Below are 23255 nucleotides of genomic sequence, written 5' to 3' on the forward strand. Positions count from 1 at the left end.
CCTGGTCCTGTTCTATGGGACTTCTGCTTACTCAAGTGCACATAAGAAGCTCACAGCAGAATCTAATTGCACTTCAGGAATGTGAATTAACTGCATTCTCCATTTCAAACTGAGCTGGGCAAGGAATGGGAAATTTCCTTTGCAACTGAGCAAGCAAAAGAACCTGTTTCAAGTGGACAGAAAGCTCAGTGGTTGTCCTTGGCACCCCTTAATCTGGGATCTGAGGCTTCTGCATCAGGCAGGCAACCACTATTAACTCTCAAATAAGCCCATGCAGCCTCTTCCAGGGCTGCATTTTCCAGAAAAGCTGTCACACTACCAAAAATAAAACCACTTGGCACGAAGAGTTACCAAATCCAGCAAGTTACACCACCACAGAAACTGCAAGTAAACAGAGACCTGTAAGACAAATAAAGCTAAGAGGAGCCCTGTCTCCACCAACCTTTCTCAGACATGACTGGTGGCTACCATGACAGATACCTACCTACAAAGCCAGAAAATTTATTTAGGCTCTTTTTATTTGCTTCTCCCCAAAGCTTGCTAAGAGATCCTGCAATGGTATCTCCTGTCAGATGCTAGCACAAATCAGGGTATTTTGTTTCCAACTTTTAGCTCCAGATTGGTGGGAAACAAAAGATCCAGAAGCAGCACCCTAGCCTGGGTTACTCAGGATTAAACTGATTGAAAGCACCCCAGAAAATCATCAAGTTTGGGTCAGGGTAGTTCACAGCCCTAGATCTGCACTTCAAACATTAGTTTGCTTTTAATGTAATGTATCTTTCATGTACATTTCACTATTAATCTGTTTATTGCAACATTTGTCTAATGAACACAACTTCAGGCATGCTCAGATCACAACTCACACTAAACTATCAAAATCCTTCTATTAGGGCAAAAAAATCTGGACTCTTCAGCTTCCTACTAAAGAAATCATTTGTTCTTCTAACAGTATTATGTACTACACCACCAGTGGTCAGGTTGATCACAACAAATGGGGGTATTTGCTGTGTTCTGGCTTTGACATTGCTGACTGCCAGGACAAAAAAATCCTCAGATACTTCTGCATTATCTCATTGGAGAGCTGGTGGAGCTTCCTGTTACTCCAGAGAGTAACTTGCTCTTTAGAAATGAAAAAACCTACAACTCCTACGTATCTTATGGATTAATAAGTAACTTAAAATAAAATTAATTTTTTTTTTCTTGGGGATGTTAATCTCAGGAGAAGCAGACATTCAGAGCAGCAAAGGATGTAACTTGCTCTAAGAAACACTATGGGGAAAAAACCCCACAGAAACACAGTGCTGCCATGAAGCTTCCTAGGTGAATGAAATACTGGCTCAGAAGACAACTGGAACAAGCAAGCTACAGAAGCAAACACAGAGCAGTTCAGTAGGCAGACCATTTATTTTTTCATACCTTAAAATCACTGAGAATTTTGCCTCAGATTTTAAATTCAGCAAAACCATCCAGGCAGATGTATAAATTGCATCTGATATTTACATTTTTCCAGCATAAAACATTGTCATATGGGTGAAGCAACTCTTGCACTGACAAAGCATCAAACACAACAATTAACAAAATGCCAAAGGGGCCTCATTGTCTTCAGCAGATGATCTAGAAACTCAGACCCCCTAACTGCAAACTCTGATCACACTGGACTAGCCTAGAGCTGAAACACCTAAACCACTGTCTGAAAAGAAACACAATGCATCTCTGGTTATGCACAGCAAATCAGAACTTCCATGCTGCTTACAGAAATGGATTTACAAACTGGAAAGGAGTGCCAACCTCCTAGACAAAGAGGAGAGGCAATTTCTGAGCCAGACTGAGGACTGTAATGAAACTGCAGCAAATCCTTGCCTTCTAAAAATTTTAAGAGGAAAACAGTGGTGTGCCACCACTCATTTTAGTACCCTGCAATAAATGCCTCAGGAACCTACAGACAGGTTTCAAGTGTCAAGAGGCTTTCAAGAAAGGCTTCATGCCACCAACCTGCTTGATGTGATTCCAGAAGGCAGCAAAGGGGTCATCATGGCCAGGACATGCAAGCCAAAAGTCAGGAAATCATTACCTAAAGATTTTTTACATCTCGTAAAAACATATTTTCCAAGTCTGAATCATAAATCCAGACATGTAGGAAAACACCTTCTAACCCTGCAGAACTGCCCTGCCAGCACACTCTCCATCCACAGCATTCAGCAGGAATCCTGCCACAGGCACCCTGTGTAGGGTCATGTAATGCACTTGGGAAGCAACAGTTACTAAAGAAGAAAGTTTTTTACTATAAACATTTGTGAGGATCAACTACGAACACCCTCTTTTCACTCTTTTTGTTAAAAACTGTATTTCAATCACAGGATTTCCCTGACATTTTTACTGTCCAAGTTTCATCTTCCAAATTACTAATGGTTTTAAGGTTGAAGCAAGTAACATCAAGTGCATTACAGCCAAATAGAAGAATACCACTGAATACTGGGTTTTGTTCAGATTAAAAACCTTTTTCACTAGTACAAAGTTTTGTAGAAATAATACCATGTGGGAGCATCTGAAACCTACCACTTGACATATTCATTTATGACAACAAAATAACATTTCTGGGAAGCCACCTGCACACAGGCTGACAAATACCAGCAGTTGAACAAAGATGACAAACTACCTATGATGCATCAACTGATGCCTGTATTCTTAGGAAGCCAAAATCTTCATCCTCATTTTAAAATTAATTAACTGATACCTATCTGCTTTTAAAATCTGGGTTCCATGTCTTTGAAGCACAGTGTTTAACTGTTGGAGTTTAATTCCCTGCCCTGTTTTTTTTTTTTTGGTTTTTTTTTTTTTTGTGTTCTCAGGTACAAGGAGTTTGCATTAGAGCTGTCATTTACTCTTCAGTTCTCAACCTGTGCAGCTGAACAACTGAATTAGTTCCCAACAGGAGATGGACACAAAAATGCTCATCTATAGGTAAGATGATCCTTGGACAGAGAAGCAGCTGTGTAAATTCTCCTTGAAAGAGAAACACTATAAAACTGTAACTCTTACACTGATCATCTTGTCACCTATGTTGAGGAGGTCAATCTGAAACCTGCAAAGGGACAAGGAAAATTCCTAATAACACAGCTCACCTGAGCTGGACATCTGAATTTCCTGTAAAGAGGGCATCCTCCTGAGGAAGCAGTCCTCAATCCTAAGGACTGAGCTCCCAGGAGAAGAGGGTGCAAGCTTCTTGCCTGAGTAGCAGAAATTATTGCAATTTTGCTCCTCTCAGGAGTTTAGGACACAGCTATAAACTAAATTTATCAAAAGCTACATATTCAATTAGAGCTTTTTATTAGTATTATTTTCTTCCTGTCTGGTCACTTTTCTTCTGGATTGACAAGTTCTGCTCTGCTGGTAGGTGGGAGTCACCTCTGCTCTAAAAGCACAGAGCTCTACTGCTGCCCCAAAGCTTTTATATTGTGGAAGGGGTGAAGCTGTGCCTGCTTTTCATGGAGGCTTTATCACAAATGCTGTCCCTTCAATCATGCAAAACCCAAGCATCTTAGCTACCACAAAAGAGTTGATTTTCATCAGACAGCAAAAATCAGCACCATCAGAAGCAGCTCATTTCAGTAACTTTGTGACCACAAAACATTTTTTTGAAGTTACAGCCAATTAGCAATTATCAACTGCTTTAAAAAAATTTTTAAAAGCTGTTTACAAACACAAAAAGTGTTTTCTTACACTTTGTCTCTGCCTCAGAGTAGTTGGTCACAGTGCAGCTGCTGGGAGTGCTTGATGGGGATGCTGGAAGCTTCTCCCAGCCCAGCATGACACAGGAGATGCAGCCAGAGCTGGAGGTCTGCTCATCATCTACACCAGGTAAATGCCACTCTAGACTGGCTCTTTGCACCAAGCAGCAGCTGGGAAATATGTTTGGACATGACCAGAGACTCTTTTCATGCTCCATTTTACAACTGCACACAACATTTTGGGGTTGTCATTCAAAGAAAATCAAAAAGCCTCTCTGACACTTCAGAGTGTTGAGCCTCCAAAAATATCAACAGTCCTGGTAATTTTGCCATCTTGGTCACTTTACACAGCCTGGTACATCTAGAGATTGTTAATTAACATATTTGTGAAATACCATAATTTTACACAACACTTCAATGTGACCTGTGTCAAAACAATCTCATACACTACCCTAGGACCATACAATGGAGACAGCTGGCTAATTATATTCATCAGAATTTTCTTGTTGGCCTTTAAAGGCTAATTGAATGCAAAACAAAAGCTTAATTTAAACTTGAACCCCAGGTTCCTTCCATTTTGTTTGTGATTATGCTCCAGAGTGTTACTGAACTCAGCACTCCCTGTTTCTCACTTGCCAGAACAAAACCAAGTCTTGTGGATCAGTTCCATCACAGCCTACAGAAACACAGCCATAGCCAGTACCCAGAGAAAGGGAAGTTTCTTCAGAATAAGGAACTTCACCTTGAAGACAGAGTGGGATCTATGTGTATAACCTCTCTGAAATGTCCTGCTCCAATTTTGGTCTTTTCACATGTAGTAATACATGCACAATATACAGATGAAGCAATTTTCTATTTAAAATTACATCCCCTGAAGTAAGAGAATTTTTAAGTGTACTAAATTAAAGCTATATATTTGCATATGGAAATATGCAGGACTATCTCCTGCTACACCCAGTCTAAATTCACCTTCTGTGCACACACAGCAGAAAGGAACATTTAGTAGTTAAGAAGATCCCACACCACTATACACCAAGCAGTAATCACAGTCTGTTACTGACTGCTGCAAAGGCCATCAGTGAAGATCTGGTTTCTGTGCTTCCAAAATTACCCTAAAACATCTGATTTAAATGATCTATGATGATTTCTTTCACAACCCTGCAGTTAAAACTACTGCAGTGCAAGAGACCCTATTTTTCCAAACCAGGTAACAAAAACTTCATGCACTTATGCATTCTACTCAACACCATGTCTTAATCTTACAAGAAAACAACAGCTATGCAGAAGTGTAAGAGGACTCAATTAATAGACCCCAAAATCTTCCTGTACCTGTAACTTTAGAAGGGCCACTCACTCAGTCACTGAAAACCAAAACACTGTTTCTTATACCAAGCAGGAACTTGACTTGTCTCACAAATTAAATTTATGTCTGATGGGTGTAGCTCCCATTTTTGTTTTCAACAACTGTAAGGACACTGCTCAGTCAGCAACATTATAATGAATGAATACTGTGTGAAATAATACCTCAAACTTCTGTTTTAACACATACAGGAATAAAACTACTCAACAACATGAAATCAGAATTAATACACATTTCTGGAGCCTACAGAAAACAAGAAGTCCCAACTGTTGTCACCCAGAACATAAGAACAGTAGCACCACTCTTCATCCAGGAAGGTTCCCCAGGCTGGCATTTTGTACCTAGCTCTGTTTTTTCAAAAAGGTAAAAATAAAATCTTCTCTAAAGGTGAAAAAGATGTAAACCCCTGAAGTCTATGCAAATTATCTGCCAGTATCCTTAAATACACAAGGCAGTCTTGTTGAAGACAAAATTTCTTTAGAGCTCCATTTTCTAAGCAGTTCAATATTCACTTCCACAAACACAGTAGTTCAGGGGGAAAAACTGCTTACAAATAGTCAGACCCAGGCTTTGCTGTAACCCTACAAATGAGGAATTAGTACTTCCCATGATGCTGTTATGTTTCAGCTCCTCTGGCAAAAAGCATACATACACTTTGAAGCTCTTTGCAAGTTCAGTCACACAACCAACATTTTACTGCCCACCAGTAAATGACACTGCTAAGATTAAGTCAAAACTACTTTCATAAAACAGATTAGATGCTGACTTACAGCTGCACACCTTTAGTTTGATGTCTAGCACTGAGAAAACGAAAGGCATCAGATCACAACATGCAGCAAAAGAGCAGAAAAGGACTGAGTGGAACTTGGCTCAAAACATACCTCATGGGAAGGATCCAGAGTGCTGCACACTTCCACTTCTCAGGAGGGAAATCCAAGTGCAAGCAGATTTTAATCATACACTGTGACTGGGAAATGGTTAGCTGAGCTGCTGTGACCAGGTGTCACCATACTACAGAGCAGGGGACAGTCATTCACAAGTTAAAAAGGGCTGATGTTACAAGCAGAGGGAGAAGTGCACATGCAGGGCTGGGTAAGGAGGCATACAGAAAGTTTGTGTGAGCCCTGCCTGGCCACTGGCAGCATTAATGGCCTCTTTTTCTTGTCAGGAGTTATCTAAATGCCATTTAGCTTTAAAAAAAAAAAAAAAAGAAAACGCAGGACTTCAGTCTGACAAGTCTGGCACCAGCTCCTTGCTCTCAGCAGATGGCTCAGCACAAGACCACAGGACATTGATGGATGGGCTCTACATGGGTGAGCCAACAGGAGCAATAGCAAGGGCTGCAGAAAGCTATGGAGAGCACCAGGGAACATACCTTCTTATGAACAACGGAGGAAGTGGAATTAATTGTGCTCTCATCACTATGCATCATGACCAGTTCAGGGCTGCTCTCATCCAGGACCTCCTGCATGCTGCTGACACTGCTGCTCTGACTGCCTGTGCTCACAGACATGCTTGGGATGGAATGGTTGCTGCCCAGACTGTCCATCTTCCTACTCAGGTTTGATCCATGCTCACTGTCCTATAAAACAAGGGGCATCAGTCACAAACACTGCAGGAGATCATCTGCCCAGCATATGCCTGCAGCAGCCAAAGTTTGTTTTAAAGGCAGCTCTGCAGAGTTAAAGGTTGTTTGCTCATTATTTTGGCAAATGTGTTTCTGAGGGCTGTTTGGTTTATGACATGGTCCATGTGGGGCAATCAGCCTTTGCCTCTTCTCTAGCAATCCTACTATACCAAGCTTCAAGCTTTTTTTTTTTTCCTTTTTCCCCACATATCAGTAAGTCTGGGCATGGCTCTCAGGTTGAGACATCCAGGAATACTGGATGGTCAGTGGAAGGAGTCTCACTATTAAATGGAGCAACCTCAGTTTGTATTAAAACAATGTTCCAAGTCAGAGTATGCTGCACTCACTGTGTGACTCTCCTGATAACCCAACTGCTTGTGATTTGGTGACTATCACATGGTGCTTAACAGGTGCAGAGGTTTTAACTTCCATGTCCCAAGCAGTGAGCAATTACACTTTGTCAAGCTAAAAAAACACCCTTGGACATTCTGGTTTTAGCCAAGGTAAATTTTTCCTTCACCTTTCAGCAGCTGACTCAGAAGAGCCTGCATTACTAGTGATTACAACTATTTTCATCTACTTAGATTTACAGAAATAATTTATCCTCATATAGAACATATTTTGGATTCTACAGATGTATACTGGAAGTTAGCAGCCTTCTTTCTCATTGCATACTCATCCCAGATCAGTAATCCAACATTATGTGCTCAGTCTGGACTGACTTTGAGAATTTATGGAGTCCTTTGTAATTAACAAGTGGCACTGAAGAGGTGTGTGAAGATTGTTGAGTGAGGATCAGGAATTCCAAATACCCTTCACCTCCTGGTCTGAAACAGCCCTGATTCAACAAAATTAATGGCTTTCTACTGTACCCAGTTTGTCCTGGCCTTCTAAGTGATTGATCTTGGGGAGAATTACATCACATATTGATTATCAGGGTACTAATTTTATTGGAAACTGACAGAAAGATAAAACTGGCAGATTTGACAATTTGTATTTGATTGTGTCATTATTTTTTAAGTAATTAGCAGCTTATTCAGAGCCTGTGTACAAGCACTTAGAATCTAACAAGAATACTGTTTTATGGAGAACATAAGGACATGAGAATGAAAATATTTCCAGAAGGCTTATATCAATTTGAAGAAGAAATAATCTGATGAAGCATCTGAGCCAAGGATATGGCTACGTAATTAAGGAACATATTTGAACAGAGGACAGAGATTGCATATGCAGCCTTAACATGGGCTTCCTGACTTAAATACTGTCCAAATGACTTTAACATTTTGCAAGAGCTCTGAGGAAAGCATTAGTAGTATTTTTAATGTTAAAGGGTTCTGATGCTCCTATACCACCTTTGAAAGTCTGAGGTAGAAAAAGGAACTGTCTTGTGGCACATGGAGTTGATCAGCTTCTGTTAACCAGTTAAGCAGCAACTGAAGCAAGTGCTGTCTTCTTTTCACTGCTGAGTTAGTGACACACATGAGAAATACAACCTCCTTTTGTGGTATTGTAAGCTCAGTGGCAAAATGTAGTGCAGAGCATGCTGTGTACATGCAGAGTGTGAGCCTCAGAGTGTTAATTCCTAGAGACACAATCTCTTTTCTTCTCTTTTTATTGAGAGGTGGGAACAGGAGGCACAGAATGTACATCTTTGAGTCAACTACTACCACATGTATCTTGCTTCACTGTTGAGCTTGGATCTGCTGAACAGCCAAGTGGGAAAGCCATTCCCTTGATCTTTCCTACCCTGTCACTCCAGCAGCTTTTCACACATACATAGACAAAGCTTGAAGGGTTTCAGTGCAAAAAAAATCTGACAAATCTTCCCCTTCTCCCCACCCTAACAAGTAATCTGAAGGTTTAGAAGTTGGCAGGCTGGAAGGCCAGAACAGAAGCACTTCCTAGCTTCAACCACAGTGGCTGCTGCTCTTGCTCCTTCTGTGCATCTCCTTCAGTGGGAAGGATTGTCACGTTAGCTAAGGGCCAGGTCCCCTCCTCCTGCATGCCAGTCACCCATGCTCACCTAGTTCTTAAAGCCCAGCTCTAGTTTAGCTTTAAAGGAACACTTGATACATGCAAAGCTCAAAACCAAGTCCCTGAATGTATGTTGAGCTTGGGCATATTACATCTTACCATGTCAGAACAAAACAGAATAGAAACAGCAGTTAGCATATCAGAATTTATTGGTTGAGAACCAGCTATGGATTTATTTAGCCAATGTGCCTCCACCAAATGATATTAACTTCCATCTAATCTCATCAATTGAAAAAAAAGTGTTTTCCTTCTGAGCCACAGTTAGTGTCCATTATCATCCACCTATTAAGTGGGTTGCTTATTAGAAGAGTTAAACCGAAGCTGAATTTTATGTTTTTAATCTTTGATATAAAAGAATCTTTAAAAATGAGACTAATTTGGTGCTTTGCTTTCAGCTCGGGATAGGCCAATTCTTTTACACTTAAGATACTTGGAAAAAAAACCACCATTAAATGGTCTTGACTCTACTTTTGAGTACTTGAAAAGCTTGGGCTGCCAACAGCCTCTCCTTCACACAGCCCATGAGCCACTTCCTTCTCACAGAGAATCTCCCTCCTGAAGAATTTCTTCCCCAAAGCTTTCAGAAGAAAGGCCACCATGTAAAAAAAAAAGTTTTAAAGTTGCTACTAAATGAAAACCTAACACCAAGTGAAGGCTGCTGTCACTCCTTATCCTCCCCTAGATCTCTGCTGGTCCAGATGGCAACCCCAGCAGCATAGGTTGCATTCTCACCTAAGCAGCCACTGTTCTGTCCCCTTAAGCAGAGGAAACGTTTCACTTGCCCTGATATTATTTATAGGAATGCAAGCAGGGTAACAAAAAGTACCTCCTCCTCTTCCTGAGACTCAGTCAGGGGGCCATTCCGTGTCTCCTGGAAAAGGATTTTCTTCATTTTCCGGTACTGAAGGTTGTCCAGCTCACGGACTGCATCTTTTGTCCTTTGGATGAGGTCTATGAGCACCCTTGGGGGTCGGTCTCGGCGAACAAAATCATGCTGCATTAAAGGAAATAAACCACAGAGTTTCAGACCTGACACCAGGATTTTGTAAAAGACAGGGACAGTAACTTATTTCAAGCAGCAGCCAAAACGAGAGAGTGTGTTCTGTAACTGCTCTGCTCATACTCAGTAGCACCCATTGTGAAAGACTCCAAGCACACTCAGCACCCAACACACCAACTGTGCTCATCAATGTTTCAAATAACCAAATGGATCATGCTATGCACTAGGAGTTGGAACCACGGGCTGCAAAACATTTTGTTCAGAAGTCAGAAGATGTGTCCTTGCAGGGAACTCAACTAAACGTAGTGAGAAGTGAGCAAAAACCACTTCACAACTTGAAACTCGTGTACACAGGCAGCAGGAGCTGGAGCAGTGGATGGAGAGGTGTGGTACCTGGCTGATGGATGGTGGGTACCTGGCTGACCCTTCCAAGCTCTCTCTAGCCCTGACTCCCCAATTCCCTTCACTGTCTGAAGTGAAACTGTGGACTGGGGTCAGGTTTTCTGACCTCTCCAGGCCAAACAGTGCAATTGCCCCTTGCCAAGCTGTTCACTTGCTGTGTCCGAGGTACAAGAGAGTGCCACATCAAACCTTACAATGACAAGGGGCTTCAAAATGAATAAAATGTGCAGAGGACAAAGAAGAATCCAGTCTGATTATGCAAGATTACCTGTGTAGGATACAAGCAACTCTCTTGCATCTATCTATTCCAATTCATTTATAAAAAAACCAGTAAGATGATTGCAAGGTTTATGTATACTCAAAGCATTTGTAGCCAGAGCTGAAATAAAATCAGATTCTTACCAGCCTAGGGATGTACCAGAAGCACATGTTTTCAGTGCAGACTTTAGAATAAATCCTTCAATGAAATTTCAGTAGTGCTTAAAGGCTCTTCTCTGATTTATCAGTTAAGTTCTGAGCTGTACAACTGGCAGTAGAGTAAGAAAGCATTGCAGCCTTCCCATTTAACCTTTGACCAAGGCAAATACTTGCCAAAATTCTACATGGAATCACTACACCTGGGTTTGTTGCTTAATACATATGACAGGAGATGGCCTGAAGGCACAAACATCTTCTGTACGAGTTGCTCTCTACTCTGCACTGCAAATGCCAGAGGAGCAGCTTGTCTGTCAGTCCCAGCACCTGGACTCTCCTGCACAGAAACTCTCAGGAGGGTCATGTCTGCCCACTTGGCCCCACAGCTCTTTCCACACCTCATGAACTCAGGGTCACACTGGGGAGGGAAAAGCATCTCTACTCTAGATGTGCTGCCACACCTCGAGTTCAAGAACCAAGACATCCAACTGCAGCTGGAGTGAACAATACATGGAACCCAGTTCTCAAAAGAGGAGTCTTACATACAAGAAAGCTCAAAGGGCAAGCCAGTCTTTTCATGAACAAGGACAGTGCCATGCCACAGGCTTATTTCTTGTTTTTAATTGAGTTTAAACTGTTGTGCAGTTGAGTTTTGCTAATGGGGACAGCTGGTCATTTCACTAGCAATTTTTTTCTCGTAGTGATGGTGTTTATTTTTTTAATTATGGCTAAAAAGTTCTAAACATCACTTCACACAGAAGTAAAATGAATCATTTTGGCTCCTCAGCACAGATAACTACCATTTATTTCTCCATAAACATCAACAATCTGCAGCTTTGCTACAATTAGAAAAAAGGTAACAAATCTTTATCTGGTTGCAGATAATTTTTAGGAAGCATTTGAAAGGATGGTCTTGAACTGAAATCCATTCTACATGTTCAGTGCCTACTTGTTTATGCATATTCATTATCAGTGCAACACCCCTTTCACTGGGAAGACTTCACATTCAGGCACTACTTGAAGATCAGAATGCAAACACAAAGAAGCTGTAGGGCAGATGCACAAAAGTAAAAAACCAAAAGGCTCCTGCAGAGCAAGAAGAGAACACAATTCTGACAGCCCACTTGCTTTATCTAATTGTCTGCTTTGCACATAAAAACCAAGCTCCTTCTGCTAGGTGCAGCTCTAAGAAACCCAGGGCTGCAAGGACTTTGTCTGCTTTCTCCAAACTGCAAGGAAAACAAAAAAACCAAACAAACCCAAAACTCTCATAGGGGGCAGAGGTCATGTCTGAAGACATGTACTGAGGTGGATGGAAAAGTCACTAGCAGAACTCAGGTTTCCCAGAAATGTCATGCAAGCTGAGAAAAATGCAGAAAAAGTGTTTAAAACAAATTTTATTGCTGCTTTCAAAGTGAAAAATATTAGTGAGATAGTTTGGGGAGGTTTTAATTTATTTTTAAATGTTAATTTACTCAGCATTTTAATACCACTACAGTCATTTGGCTATTTTCATCTGAGATTGTAAATGGAAACTGAATTTATTCTCAAACACCTCAATTTAGAATTTAGTTCTCCTTAAAAAAAATGGGACCACAAAAACTTGCTTTATCCCTGTTTACTGTATGCAAGTGAAAAACCCTCAGAACAGAAAAGAGTGTAACAGGCTTTAGAGAGAGCTACTGCATGAGGCAACATCTAGGGTACTGTTCTGAAAGTCTAAAAATCAAATAAAAAGACTGAATGACACATGACTTGAGACCTCTTAACATCCCAGTTCCAATTCTTTGCACAGACTCCAAACCAAAGGTAGCCATGAAATCTTATCCTCCACTGAACTTAGGCTGTTCCTAGAGAGCAGAAAGGCTGCCAACCCACAGGAATGAATCACTCCAAAACCCCAAACATAAACCTATTAGCTGGCCAAAGGATTGTCAGGGTGCTTGGAGCAGAAGCAGGAAACAAAACACTGGTTATGTGCCCCAGCACAAATGTATCACAGGGCAGAAAATGCACCAAGAGAGAGTACAAACCAGGCTGTGCATCAGTCTGTGCCCTGAAGAGTGAAGGCATGAGGGTTAAATACTGTACACAGCCCAGGCTTAAAGCCAGGACAGAGGGAAGAGCAAAGCTGAAGTAAAGACTGCAGAGTTTCAGTATCTCCCCAAGAACCCAGAGGCTCAGAAACATCCAGGAGAATGCATTTTACTGAGCTGAAAGAGCAACAAGAAAAGCCATAAAACAAAGGCTGAATGGCATGAAAAAGCTGTCAGGCAGACACAGAGCAGCGATCTAACCTAGTGCAGAAAAGAAGCAAAGCACTCAGTGGAGCTTGCAATTCCTCTGCTCAAGTATTTAAGGCAAATCTAAGTCCCATTTACCTGGGCTGGATCAGCAGATGCCATGCAGCCCTCAGCAGCAGCTGTGTACAGCAACCAGAGGAATAGCAGGGCCAGGAATTAATCAGAAAGGAAATACTTAAGAAAAAACCAACCAAAGAAAACAAAACAAAAAAAACCTAACGAATAAGTCTGAGGGAAAATGGGCTGGACAAGATTTCACACCTTCCTACCTTGTAATGGAAGCCTGCTCCTGAATTTTTCCTAACACAAAGCTTGTGGAATTGTAAGCAGTTCTTACACTTGGAAGGTAAACTGTAACCCAATGAATTAAACAGATTTCTCTGATCTATTTAAGTGATTTATGATTCACTGACAAACTTCAACAAAGGCTGGACACATCACTCCCAGCACAGGTTCCCCTCCTACACACTCTTGGCAATTTTGAACTTGTACAATGCACTTTGCTAAGTGATACAGTTGTTTCCAAAACAGCTTCTAATTAGTTGGGTTCAGTGTAAAGGCTATTAAAGAGATAATAACAACTTTTGGGTTTGGTGGTTTGATTAGGGGAATAAGTTAACCTAAGCCTATTCTGTCAGTGCTACTTTTAATGCCCAAGTATGATGCATGGAAATCAAAAAGAAGCAGATGCATTACCAGATGCTAATGAATCAAGAAGATAATGCTCAAAATCCATTCAGGACAAAAAAATTATGGGAAAAGGAGATCAGAAACATAGAAATACAATGCTACATGACTAGAAAGTAGAGTTGAAAAAAATGTTATGTTTGGAAATACACAAATAAAATTTTTAAAAGGCATGCAAAGTATGCTGGGTAAGTAATAAGATGAGGAGTAGTAACACAGCTGGAACTAAGCTGTAAATTTATTGGGACTTCTGCACCAGACAGCAGTCAAAAGAACAAGGCATCAAAACCTCTTATTGCAGCACCACAGAGCAAAGCCAGCCTTTCCCAGCTCCCACATATCCATATGTGGAATAACATTCCATGGCATGTGTATTAGTGCCAGAAATGCCCAGCCAGGCAGAGGAACTTCAGACAAAAAAGCACAAACCAAGAAGTGGATCAGAAAGGCCCAAATGAATGATTTACAAGAATAGAACGAAAGCAAGAGCTGAGCAGAGATCAGGCAGAAAGATTATTAAAAGATACATATTCAAAAGGTATAAATTAATCATGCTCACATTAGCATTACTAGAGAAAAAGGTCAAGATAACCTTTCTGAACTTTAGCTGCATCTATCAAAAAAAAACCAAAAAAACAAACAAAAAAAAACCACCACAAAAACCCAGGACAGTTCAGAGCACCACACAGAACAATCCTGCTCTGATGAGGAGATAACCATAGGTCATCTGGTCTCTTTCCATCTCTAATACCCATGTTCCTTTAAATAATCCACCACTATCACTGAATTGTTATTAGGAGCTCAATCACCTCATCATCTGGAGTATAATTCTCCAAGTACTACCAGCTCTGCAAAAGCCTTGCTACTGCCAATGGGCAGTCTTATAAAGACTGGTTAAGTCAAGATTTTGAGTAGCAATTAAAATAGCTTTTTAGATTTTCCATCACCTTCACACAGAAAGCCTGTAGCAAACTACAAGGCTTAAATCCTACTGAAACTGTTTATAACCTTAGTAGTAAGTTACTTCTACCCAGCAGAAAAATCATATTTTTCCTTACTGAAGAAAAAAAAAAAAAAAAAAAAAAAGCAACATCAGCAGCTTAACAGTTACATTACTTCACACACACCCATGTATCTGTTCCAAAAAGGTCTTTGCTTTCACACAAGCTACACTTAAAAAAAAATAAAAATCAAGGTTAAATACCTCCATCCCCCTCCTGCTGACTGGTCCTTCCTTCAGCTAAAAACCTGCAACTCACACCCCTGTGTTAGGAGATTTGCAGTTTCTCAAACACAAATGTAACCTCTGCAGAGCTTTGGGGTGTAAGAGCAGCAGGGTGCTGGGCTGGGCTGTCCCAAATAAATCTTTCCTCAAAAATAAGTGTTTTACCACAGTCTATCACTACTTTACTCCAGCAGTTTGACTCCTGAGCACCACGTTAAGGAGAATTGCACCTGATGCAACAAAGTTAAACAGCCTAAAATACTCTTCAGAAGATCCCAAACTCTACTGAATCCAACAAGAGCAAAACTAGCAGTTGTTTTTTTTTTTTGAAAGGGCATATGTTTCTTTACCATCTTCAGAATTATTTTTGTAGACAGATTTTTCCCAAATTGCTGGAAAAGATTTGAAAAATTACCCGTAACAGATTTGTGGATGATGGCCTTTCCTGAGGTATTTTCTGTAAGCAGTCATCAACAAATCCCCTAAAGGAATCTGACCTGTAAATTAAAAAAAAAAAAAAAAAAAGTTCTAAATGAAGAGAAGCTTTGGATCTGGAAGATACACAGACTTATATGCACCAAAGGAAAAAAATCTTGACTCATTTTTTCTAGGGTAGACAAATGAACTGAACTTTTCCATATTCTGAGTAAGCTGACTCCACCAGTTCTCCCAACAGTTAAAGACTGCTGAAACAAACACATAAACACAACTTTATCCCCAAACACAACAAAAGCTACGTGTACCAGCCACTATGTTCAATTTTACTTCAACTACTTAAAAATAGATGTCAATTACATTCTTGGTAAGTCCAGAAATGCCCTGAATGAGCTGATGAAATAGCTCACTAAACCTTTCCATTTGTAACACAGACTCTGCAAAACACTTTGATACAATGCTGAACTCAACCAAAATTTGGGCTATAGATGAGCTTGTATCACAACTGGAAAGAAGAAAACTGATGTTCCAGGTGCCACTGAACCACAGAGAGCAGCACAAAAGGCACCTTGCTTGCTCCCTGTTTTTCAAAGCCACAGACAGCAAAGAGGTAACTATAAACAACCTGCTTGCAATCAAGAATACTGATTCTTATCCTGCAGTCACAAGTTGTCTCCACTCTGCATTGCAAATACTGCTCAGAACAACTCAGCAGTGTGCAGATGTAAGGCCACATTCTTTCTTTCACAAATGAAAAATGGACAACATGGATGATGAAATAAGGAAACGGGAGTGGCTTTGATAAAATGATCAGCAATGAAATAATTTATAGACCCACAGAATGGTTTGGGTTGGAAGGGATCTTAAAGCTCATCCAGTTCCAACCCCCCTGCCATGGGGACACCTCCCACCAGCCCAGGCTGCTCCAAAACTCATCCAGCCTTGGACACTGCCAGGGATGGGGCAGCCACAGCTTCTGGGGGCAGCCTGGGCCAGGGGCTCAGCACCCTCAAATTGAAGAATTTCTTCCTAATGTCCAACCTCAATCTCCCCTCTTCAAGTTTTAAACAATTTCCCTGTGTCCTCTCCCTACCCCTCTGTGTCCAAAGCCCTCCCCCAGCTTTCTTGTAGCCCCTTCAGATATTGGAAGGTTGCTCTGAGCTCACCTGGGAGCCTCCTCTTCTCCAGGCTGAACAACCCCAATTCCTCAGCCTGGCTTCCCAGGGAGCTGCTCAGCCCTCTGAGCATTCCAGTGGCTCCTCTGGACACCTCCCAGGAGCTCTGTGTCCTTCTGATGCTGGGGACTCCAGAACTGGACACAGAACTCCAGGTGGGGTCCCACAAGAGCAGAGCAGAAGAGGAGAATTCCCTCCCTTGACCCTTGTCTGTGCTTCCTCTGCTACTTAAATGCCCAGCAGTGTAACTGGAGGAACTTCCCACCTCTCTGGCAGCTTTTGTTTCAAGACATCTGCAGACCCTGCCTAGCATTACTCCAAGGATACATTCCACTCTTGAGGACAGAGAAGAGAAAACAGGGTGACCCCTTGGCTCCCACAAGCACCCTTATCCCAAAGCTGGGATTCTGGAGCAATCCTGTCACATAAGGAGTATTTGCTGGCCACAGAGCTCTGATGACTTTTGAAGTTGCTCATTAAAAACATATTTAATCACCTCTACATTCTGTGTACCTCTCCCCTCCCTTTCTCCACATTTCAGCACCACTACAATGCTACCAATTATTCTGTCAAGGATCTTTTGCAGCTGGAAACTCTGCTGATGCTGAGCTTAACGCATCCAAGAATATTTTAATTCCTACAGCATCCACAGCCCCATAATTAACACCTCCACACTTTTAGATTGTAGCACAGCCAAAGTGACAGAAGGTCAAAATTGAGCCTGCCCACACAGGAGCATTATTTGAGAAGGCAGACAAATCACTAGGCTGCAACAAACACTTTTGTCAGACTTGAACCACGGGGAGGGAGTGGTGCAGAGCATTTGCAGGGGAACAAAGGAAAAATATCAGGTAATAGCTCTCTTACCATTCATTTGACTGTAACGTAGGGGAATCATTCTGGGCTATGTGATATAAGGCACTCATTGCATTCATGTTGAAAAGTGGAGGCTTCCTTTCAGCTAGAAAGATAAGAGAAAGGAGTGATAAGGCAATCTGGAAAGGAGAAAGCTAGGATATGAGCAGGGTTATCACTGCTGAATCAATAGCTCATTACTGCCATCATCACCTTTAAGCTAATTATTTTAATATTCTAGGTTAAACCAGGACAGCCACTCCAGGAAAGCTGTTACTCACTTGAAGAGGGGATGACGAAACCCAAAGAGAAGAGGATGCTCATTATAAGGAAACTTTCTTTTAAATTCTCCCTTAACTGCAATGTTTCATACCTGACCTGCTATGCCAAAATCAGCAGAAGCTGAGTGAAAAACACATCTTAGACACACAGCATGTCAGGGCCAGGAAATTTATAAATCAATCCCTACTGATCTTTGATGCACTGACACAGCATCTGTTTTAGGGAAACAGAGTGGCTGCCTCTTTCATTTGTCACTGGTGTCACCTGCAAGTGGGACAGTTTGCCACATTCACTTGCCTGATGTGTCAACTCCCCCTTAACTTGTCCTTGCACTGAGCAGACACCTACCAACCTCTGAGCTTTCAGAGTGCAGCAGATCTCACACAGAAACTGAGAAATGCTGTTTTCCCCCTCCATCTAAGGTCAGTCACTGATGCTAGGATTTTTAAGTTCATGTCAGGTCACAACAATCCCTTTTCCTTGACGTGCAGCATGCATGCAAACCACTGCATTTTCTTTTCTTTAAGCACTACTTACTTTTGGCTACACAAGAAATTAAAACACCAGCATTCAAAGAAAGCCAAGTGGTGCTCAACAAGAGGTTTGCTCCCACTGCTACCTAACCCCATGTTCAGATACAGAATCATGCAAAGGCAAAGCTCTAATTTTTACAGAAAATAAGTTTAATATTTCTCAAAAGGCTAATACTGAAAAGCAAACCCATCAACTGTGTTAAATAGCTTTGAGTTTCTTGACTGAGAAGCTCCCTAGAAATTTTAGTATCAAGACTCAGTGCCTACATAGCATCATCACCCTGTGATTTACTCCTTGAGAGGCCACAAGCAGTCTGAACTCCACATGCACACACACAAAAAATATCAGTGGCCATGTGGAAGAAAAGCAGCCTTGAACTTCTGACTTTTGCATTATTTATATCAAACCACAGGCTGTATCAGCAAAGCATTAGCACTGACACATGTAATACAACACTGGAAGTTAGTAATTTATACTATTATTGTCTCCATACTGGGGCCAACACTTCTTCCCATTCTTTATGTCCCCCTCTATGTTATCCTGCACGTATTTTTGCTGATTAAACATTTATAAATAGCATCTTCAGTGAACTTGTCCTCACAAAAATTTTTTTTATATACTGTTAAGGTAAGTATCACCAATAATCAGGAGCATCTTTGAAACTCAGCACATGCAATGTCAATATTCAAACTTAAAGTGCACACATCTGCTCTGTATACCTGCTATCACACCTACATCTGCTTCAGGTTGTGTGGCTGGGTACCATCTGCCCTTTGCAGTGCAAACCCTTTTCTTCTTACATAAAGAACCTGTCCACGTTGGTTCATGTCACAAACTCTCAGCTGAGACTGAAGATTTTGTTTCAAAAAGTGGGGAAGTAAGAAGAATTGAAGATTAAATGTAGGTTCCTTCTGACACACAATCCTTAGGACATCAGTTACCTTCATACTGTAGTTGGAACAACTTTCTCACAACTCAGCTTGAACAATTTAGACTACAAACCATACAGAACTAGAGTTCCCTGGTTAAGGGAATAACTAAGTGTACTATATCAAGATTAAGGCACAGCAGCATTAATGGCTTGCTTTTGATTTGTCAGTGAGTAAAAGATTTCCAAAGTCAGCCTTTTTTTAAAGAAAAAAAGCTTATAAGGAATAAAGAATCTTTCATTTTGAGGACTAAAGAATCTTCCATTCTTTCAGGATTTCCTAACAAATATTGCAGACAGCCAGTTCTTCATCTCAGCTGCCAACTCTTTACTCACCTAACTCAATACACGTGATCCCAAGAGACCAGACATCCACCTTTCCATCATACTGTCCCTCGTCCATAGCAAGGATCACCTCTGGTGCCATCCTGCCAACCAGAGTGCAAAACACGTGGGTTAGGGAGCACAAACTCTGACTTCCAGCACACAGCTTAAACTGAGATGGCTTCTTCATCTTCATCCACAAATGAAAGAGCCAGCAGGGAGCTGAGTAAAGCCACGCTGAAATAAAACTGCTTGCCTGCACTGGCAACTCTTCCAAGAAGTAGTTTTAAGAAAGGAAATAAGAGGCCAACCTGACAGTCTTGCTGTCAGACCCACACCAACCTCAAAGGCATGGAGCCTGCAGGCAGATAGCAAGGGTTGGGAGGGTCCTAAAGGCATCATTTGCACTCTCACCAGAGATAGGGGGTTTTCCAGTGGCACAGCAGGAGAATTTCCCAGCAGACATATGCAGCCTGTGAGTGTAGCTATGAAAGGAGCAGGGAAATTTGGATGAGTGGGGAAATCTGGATGCCCAGGATTAAAGGGACGAGTGAGAGGAAAAAGAAGCAGTGTGCCCAGCCTTCAAAACTTCAGCCTCTTAGCTTCTGTTCTGCAAAGATGAAGCAGGCTTCCTGCCAAACAGAGTTGTTTAGAGGCTGGGCAAGTAGGTGACCTCCCATCAGGGCCTGGGGTGTCTGCCACAAAATAAGTGGAGCATAAAGCTATGCTGGTCCACTATGTTATGAATGCCAAGCAACTCAAGTGACCCTTAAGCAAGTTTATTCATAACAGAATTTAAATAGCTGTGTCACTCCCAGTCTGCATGGGCAGATAACCAGGATTCCCCTTCTCCATGGGGTTGTCTTAGTTCCATTACCTATAGAAAGTGTAAATAATTTTTAAGCCAATGGCATTACAAGAGTCAAAACATTAGCTGGTGCCATTTCAGGACACTGCACAGCCCACCTCTACTCACAGGCTCTGAGAAAGAACACACTTCCTGAGGAGCTGGACCCAGGGATTTGAAGAAAATAGGTAATAAAGTTTTCATGCCATATATTTTCAAATTGTGAGATACTGGAGGAAAGCACTCTTATCACTACACATTGCAGGTTTCACACTCACCAATAAGGCGTTCCCACGAAAGAATTGGCAGGGGAGACTATAGATGCAGACCCAAAGTCAGCTAGTTTCACTTGACCTGGTTCTGTTAGAAGAATATTTCCAGCTTTAATATCCCTTTAAAAGAGAAAAAAAAAAAAGTACACCTCTGGTTACAGTAATTTCCAGAAATTAACAAACACACAGAAGTCCATTAGCTTTTTATCAATCAAACATCAATTAAAAAAATGAGAATATGTAGAAAGAATAACTACTGAAAGATAGAAAAAATCAGGTACATGGGTTTTGTGGGTTTTTTTGATTGGTTTTTGGTTTTTTTGCAGGGTTTTTTTTGGGGGGGGGGAGTGGGGGGGAAAGGGGGATGGAATGGAAACTTGACTACACCCAAAAAGGGCAGTCAGTGAGACAAGAGATGAGGAGATGAGCCCTGGTTGCAAGGTTGAGGCCCCCAAAGCAGACCCAGGAAAGATGTATCCTAATACACAGCTGTGACACATAAAGCAACACCAGATACATAATTTTCATCCTTTAAATATTGTAAGATAAGTTCCCTTATCTTATCCCTGCTACAACTCTCAGATAATTCAATATACACAGGAGATTAATGATGATGAAGTTAGTGCAATGCTAAGGCATGAAGACACATTCAACACTTCAGCACCACACATTCCCAAGTTCCAGCAGTAAGTGGTTTAATTGCAAATTAACTGCCCCTGAAATGCTGAGGAAGGTAAACTTGGTTTACAAAGCTTCCAAGACACCCATCAAAGTTCAAAGTTAGAGGTGAACTCACCTCAGCACCACTTACTTCTTAGCCCTACTTACCCAGGATTAGGAGAGAGTGTAAATTGTCCTCTTAGCCACCATCTCAGATCACAGAATGTCAGGTTGGAAGGGACCTCAAGGATCCTCTGGTCCAACCCTTCTAATACAGTTTGATATCTCACTGCTACCTTCACCATACAATAATTAACAGAGGACTCAGTGGGCACATTAGGTACCAGCAGATACATTTGCTAACTTGTGTTTGCCTTGTGCCTGCAATCCTACAAATTAATCTCAGCTTTTGTAGCAAGCCCCGAGAACCACCTGGTAGCAAAGATGCTCCTGGAGCAAGCCGAGATCCTTGCTCTGTCCCTGTATCCCCACAAGGTGTCCCTCCATTCCAGGGCATGCTGGCATAGCCTTCCCAGCTATGGGGCAGGGACACTACTGCTGCCCCCTGCCAGTTCTGCTCCTCCTCCTCCCTTTGCCGAAGTCTCTTAAGCACAGAGCAGAAATGTTGAGATTCCAGAAAGGTGATGATGGATGGACACCCAGCAGCACCAAGCCTTACCTGTGGATCTTACAGTGAGAGTGCAGGTAGGCCAGCCCCTGCAAGGCACCGTGGGTGATGGCAGCAATCTCCACTTCCTGAAGTGGTTTCTTGTGAACTACAGGAAAAAAAAAATTAAAAAAAAAATTTAAAAAAAAAAAAAAAAAAAAAAAAAAAAAAAAATCAAGCAACGCAACATAAGAAGCTTAAGTGTGATCTTTTCCTGATTAAGCATTATTAAAAAGGAGAAACCCCACCAATTTTGGCAGCTATAAGCACTGAATATCAGCTTCATGGTACTGGTTTCCCATGGCCTGACAGGCTTAGCAGCTCTGAGCCTGTGCACAGCCTGGGTGTGTATTTCACAGCACTGGAAACCACACCTTTGTTCACATGCCTGCCAAGGCCAAAAGGTACTGTTAACACCAGGAGATGTCTTGAGTAAAGTTTGCCAAATGTATTTGAAATACTCACTTGTTCTTTAGCAAGGAAAACTCACCTTTCCCCCCCCAGTAGCCACAGCACAGGAAAATGAGAAATACCAGCTCAAAAAGATGCCACAAAGCACCTTCCACAAATCCCTAAATATGGCCAGCACATGCCCTTGGCTGACTCTATCTTAGACACAAGAGCTCTGGCCCACCAGGAGTACTGGATCTGCCAGACTTCAGCAGGATTCCCTATTTCTGTGCAGGTGCTGTTCCAGTCTTATCAGCCTCTTGGTTCCATAAAACCATCTATAATTATTCCTACAAGCTGCAGAGCAAGGACAAAGGTGATCTTTGCAGGTTTTTTGTTATGGATATTAAGAGAAGAGGCAGTCAGCTTCAGTCATCAAGAAGGCACAAATTCCAGGAACAGAGGCAATGCCACTGTTTTACAACACATAAATGTGCAATGCCAACTACACCTGGCACTGGCCTCCTGGGAAAGCCTCAGCTTAGCCTTGGTCTGACACACAGAGGCAATTTCACTACAAAATAGAGCAGTATAGACAGACTGCTTCTACCACCTGCAAAGTGCCAGTCTGTGAGAAAACAGCCTCCCATTATACACAGCAGGGGCACGAGTAAAAGGAAAATCAAAGCCTATATAAAACTTACCCTCTAGCAAATCAGAAGCTGATCCTAAACAGTACTCCATAACCAACTGCAAGGAAAAAAGCATGATTTTAAGTAACAGGGTAGACACTGCCCCCCAGTCAGTTACTGACCGAATGGCTAAGTACCAACAGGAACAAATAAAATCTGAAGTTACAAGAAATGCAATAAACAATGAACAAAATAAAATGCTCCAAACACTCCATTGTAAAGAAGGTTTAAGCACTGAGAAATCTGTGGGGGTATATTGTAGAGGATGTTCCAGAATAACTGTTGAATCTGCATGAACACAGAGGCTTGCTCAGAGAAGCAAGGATTTGTTCCAATACCATATATATACATATATATATACACACACACATATATATATGTATATATATATAAAATTCTCTTTAAACTACCTGG

At 41.5% G+C, this 23255-nt stretch overlaps 1 protein-coding gene across 8 annotated transcripts in view; it reads right to left on the reverse strand.

Moving 5' to 3' along the window:
* The window catches only part of TAOK3 (TAO kinase 3), a 90536-nt gene that overhangs the window by 19565 nt on the left and 47716 nt on the right, over positions 1–23255 (reverse strand). For 6 of the 8 annotated variants that reach the window (XM_071763323.1, XM_071763325.1, XM_071763327.1 and 3 more), the window contains 8 exons: positions 22854–22899; positions 21772–21868; positions 20439–20552; positions 19326–19417; positions 17258–17351; positions 15196–15277; positions 9576–9743; positions 6464–6670 (listed from right to left, as the gene is read on the reverse strand). In XM_071763323.1, the coding sequence (XP_071619424.1) occupies positions 6464–6670; positions 9576–9743; positions 15196–15277; positions 17258–17351; positions 19326–19417; positions 20439–20552; positions 21772–21868; positions 22854–22899 (900 nt within the window). The remainder of the gene's footprint in view (positions 1–6463; positions 6671–9575; positions 9744–15195; positions 15278–17257; positions 17352–19325; positions 19418–20438; positions 20553–21771; positions 21869–22853; positions 22900–23255) is intronic. The other 2 variants (XM_071763329.1, XM_071763330.1) reach the window with 1 other exon arrangement.

This window comes from Heliangelus exortis, chromosome 19, assembly GCF_036169615.1.
Source record: "Heliangelus exortis chromosome 19, bHelExo1.hap1, whole genome shotgun sequence".
Lineage (NCBI taxonomy): Eukaryota > Metazoa > Chordata > Aves > Apodiformes > Trochilidae > Heliangelus > Heliangelus exortis.